Source organism: Aplysia californica, unplaced genomic scaffold (genome assembly GCF_000002075.1).
Source record: "Aplysia californica isolate F4 #8 unplaced genomic scaffold, AplCal3.0 scaffold00687, whole genome shotgun sequence".
Classification (NCBI taxonomy): Eukaryota; Metazoa; Mollusca; class Gastropoda; order Aplysiida; family Aplysiidae; genus Aplysia; species Aplysia californica.
In genome coordinates, this window is record NW_004797957.1 from 264441 (window position 1) to 269009 (window position 4569).

Below are 4569 nucleotides of genomic sequence, written 5' to 3' on the forward strand. Positions count from 1 at the left end.
TAGTGTCAAAGGCAGTACTAAGATCAAGATGAGAAAGAATTGATATTTTGTTCTCATCCGCCTCACACAAGAGGTCGTTATATATTTTCAATAGCGAAGTTTCTGTGTTATGAAATTGCCGATAGGCAGATTGACATAATTCATATAAATTGAGTTCTTTTAAATGATTCTTCAATTGAACCAAAACAACTTTCTCCAAGATTTTTAATAAAAAAGGAAGGTTGGAGACAGGTCTGAAATTCTTGAGCTCCTCAGGGAAAAGGTTTGTTTTTTTGAGAAGGGGAATAACTAAAGCATGCTTAAAGAGTGATGGTACTACTCCAGATTGAAGAGAAAAGAGGTACAGTGGAGTCCTCTTATAACGAGTCCGGAAAAAACGAGAAGTCTGTTATAAAGACACTATTCTAAAACCCCGTTTCTTTCTCTTCTTTACCTTTGTAAATAAAATACTGCTATAGCGCAATCAAACAAACACGCGAGTCGGTTATAGCGGAATATTGCTGCTGCTGTGTACAGTGCATAGGCCAATTATACATCATGTAAAACCTCGCCAGTTGAGAAACTTGTTGGTGATCTAGCGAAATAAAGAAAGGAAGAGCCAATGAAGGCCGGAGCGACTGAGTAGGTAGGGTGTGGCATGCGCAGACAAGCAGAACGCATCGCATGATAGGCCAGCGTAAGCCTAGTTTAGATTATCAAGGACTACCATGCCTCTCACTTCTCCGATGTGGGGTTGGAGAGGTCACAGCAATGTGATGGATGGAACGAATGAGTGACGTGCGCAATCTGACGGAATGCACCACAGGGTGTGATGGGGTGGGGGACAACACAGCAGGTGAGTTAGCCCAGAGCGCTTTCTTTCTGATCGGCAACGCCGAGCTGTCAACATTGCTAGATCTAGCCCTAGAGAAAGAAACCTGATTCGATTTTTGATCAAGTAAGACCTAGAGGCCATGTTGAAACAAAATTATTATCAGGGGAGATAGCAAAAGGAAATAAACAGAACACCAAACTCATAGATTAAGCCTACTTTACCATTTCCCTTGAATTTATTACTGGATCCCTTAAAGCGAGGATCCTGCTATAACGGACATTTTGCTCCGGTCCCCTCCCTCTCGTTATAACAGGATTCCACTGTATAACTCTGAAAACCCGATACGTTGGTTTCAAAACAGATACAGTATACTATTAATTGTTTAGTACTGGAAACTTTTGTTCCAGAATTGTATTGCAATTACAGTGAAGCTAAAATTATATGATCTATTAATGGGACACTATGCAGGAATGGGTTTAATGTTAATCTGAAGTGTGTATGTGTGTATGTTCATTGACTTATGTGTTAGTGTTGATCTAAAGACCATATTTATGTATGTTCACTAACTTATGTGTCAGCGTTAGTCTGAAGTGTGTATGTATGTTCATAGATGTATGTGTTAGTTTTAATCTAAAGAGCGTATGTATGTATTTATGTTCAGTGACTTATGTGTTAGTGTTAATCTGAAGAGTGTACGTATGTATGTACATTGACCTATGTGGTAGCGTTATTATGTGTATGTATGTTCATTGACTTATGTGTATTGACTTATGTGGTAGCGTTAATCTAACGAGTGTATATGTATATAATATGTTCATTGTTCATTGACTTATGTGTTAGTGTTAATGTGTTAGCGTTAATCTAAAGAGTGTATGCATGTATGTACATTGACCTATGTGGTAGCGTTAATCTAAAGAGTGTATATTATGTGTATGTGTGTTCATTGACTTATGTGGTAGCGTTAATCTAAAGAGTGCATATGTGTATGTATGTTCATTGATTGATGTGGTAGCGTTAATCTAAAGAGCGTATGTATATAATATGTTCATTGACTTATGTGTTAGTAATAATAATAATAATAATAATAATAATAATAATAATAATGAAGATCCTTTCTATAGCGCCCACTCCCGTGTAAACACAGCTCTAGGCGCTTTACATAAATGCTTGTACGAACAATATTTACGCACGCGACACACACACGCACACACACACACACACACACACACTCATTCACACTCACAAACACACACACAAACACACACACACGCTCACGCACACATAACACCCACACATGTGCACAGACATGTACGCCTAACACACACACACACACACACACACACACACACACACACACACACACACACACACACACACATTTACTTGTTTATCACACGCACACGCTTACACATAATCACGAAATGAGCACATACATAATAAAATAATATACGCAATGCAATTCGCAAAATACATAAATGGATACATAGTCATTTTCATAACATTGTACTGAACATGAATCTACTGAAATAAAAATGATGTCATTTAATGTGTCTTTAAATATTTTTAAAAATTTAGACTCAGATGTTGTATGTCTCAAGGGTTGGGGAACAGAGTTCCAAACTGATGGAGCAAGGTGAGCAAACGATCTTTCAGCTAATCTTTTACCCCCTTTTCTAGGAACTCTTAAAAGATACTGATCGCCTGATCTTAGTGATCTAGATGGAATATACATCTGGATGAGATCAGTAAGATATGAGGGAGCTTTGTTATTGACACATTTATGACCTAATAATTGCAATTTTATATGACATTCTAGCTGACACGGGAAGCCAATGCAACGTTCTTAACATGGGAGAAATGTGGTCCCTCTTCTTTTTCTTTTGTACAAGCCTAGCAGCATGATTTTGAAAAGGTTGTAACTTGTGAAGAGTGGTATCTGGTAAGTTAGCTAGTAAAGCGTTGCAATAAGCGATGCGTGAAAACAAGAAAGATGACACGAGCGTTTTCAACGAGTGTTCATTCAAAAACATAGACATAACATGACCAATTCTACGCAATTCACAAAATAAAATGGTACATAAATAATTGATATGATGTTCCATTGACAATTTTGAATCAAAATACACTCCCAGATTTTTTGCTTTATTAGTAAAATACAGTTTTTCATTTTCAGTACAAATATGATCAAAGACCAAATGGATATGGCTTTCCTTTTTGGTTACATAAAATAATTTCAGTTTTATTTTCATTAAGCTGGAGCTTATTATCAACCATCCATTTTTTGACGTCATCAATGCACAGACCCATGGTGGTAAGTGAGGTTTTAACATCTGATTGTGGAACAGATTTATATAACTGTTTATCGTCTGCGTACATGTGATAATTCATATTGTGCGTTCTGATCACAGCTCCAAGCGGCTGTGTATATGATATAACGTATACAACTTTGGACCCAATACTGAACCTTGAGGCACTCCAAAGTCCAGCTTAAAAATTGACGAAAGAGAGTCGTGCACAACCACAGATTGTGTACAAAGAATCAGGTAGGACCTGAACCAGTCAAGAACCCTGCCAGACAGGCCAAACGTGTTGAACAATCGTTCAATAAGAATAGTGTGATCTATAGTGTCAAAGGCAGCACTAAGATAAAGAAGAGAAAGAATTGATATTTTGTTCTCATCCGCCTCACACAAGAGGTCGTTATATATTTTCAATAGCGCAGTTTCTGTGTTCTTTTAAATGATTCTTCAATTGAACCAAAACAACTTTCTCCATAATTGTTGATAAAAAGGGAAGGTTGGAGACATGTCTGAAATTCTTGAGCTCCTCATGGGAAAGATTTGATTTTTTGAGAAGGGGAATAACTAAGCATGCTTAAAGAGTGATGGTACTACTCCAGACTGAAGAGACTCATTAATGATGGAAGTTATACATCCAATGACACTATCAAGATGTGTGATGAGCAGTGGTGTTGAAATAGGATCAAGACTACATGTTTTATGGGGTCATGATATTATGATTGATCTTACATCTTCTTGTGTTACACGAACAAATTCATTAAAGATTACCCCAGAGAATGTTTCAAAACATGGTAGCTTATGGGTAGCCATGTGAATTTTTTTCCTAATTGTGGATGTTTTGTCTCTAAAATATTGACCAAAAACATCAGGAAGGTCACTTTTAGGTACATTCGAGGGAAACTTGCTGCAGGCCGGATCTTTCTTACCAGACAACTGATTTGTTATACAAAATAAAGCTTTAGAGGTGGTAAATTCATTAATTTTCTCGTTATAATACATGAATTTGGCAGATGTTATTAACGATTTCACTTTGTTGTTACAGTGTCTATAAATGTCCTCATGGATTTAGTGTTAATGTGTTAGCGTTAATCTAAAGAGGATATATGGGTATGTATGTTGATTGACTTTTGTGGTAGAGCTGTATTGTAAGGGAGCAGATGCTATAGAAATTTGCTATATCATTATTATTATTATCATTATTATCATCAGTATTATTATTATTATTACTATTATTCCTAATAACATTATTTCTTATTCATTACTGTTATTACTGCTATCATTGTTTATTATTTATTATTGTTATTGTTATAATTATATTTATTATTATTATTATTATTATTATTATCATGATTATTATTATTATCATCATCTTTGTCATCATCATAATCATTATTATTATTATTAGTAGTAGTAGTAGTAGTAGTAGTAGTAGTAGTAGTAGTAGTAGTAGTAGTA

The 4569-nt window shown here is 35.7% G+C and overlaps 1 protein-coding gene across 1 annotated transcript in view; it reads left to right on the forward strand.

Moving 5' to 3' along the window:
- Nucleotides 1-3119: 3119 nt before the first annotated feature.
- The window catches only part of LOC101852507 (integrator complex subunit 7), a 6681-nt gene continuing 5231 nt past the window's right edge, over nt 3120-4569 (forward strand). Inside the window, exon 1 of the mRNA XM_035972421.1 lies at nt 3120-3125. Coding sequence (XP_035828314.1) covers nt 3120-3125 — 6 coding nt within the window. The remainder of the gene's footprint in view (nt 3126-4569) is intronic.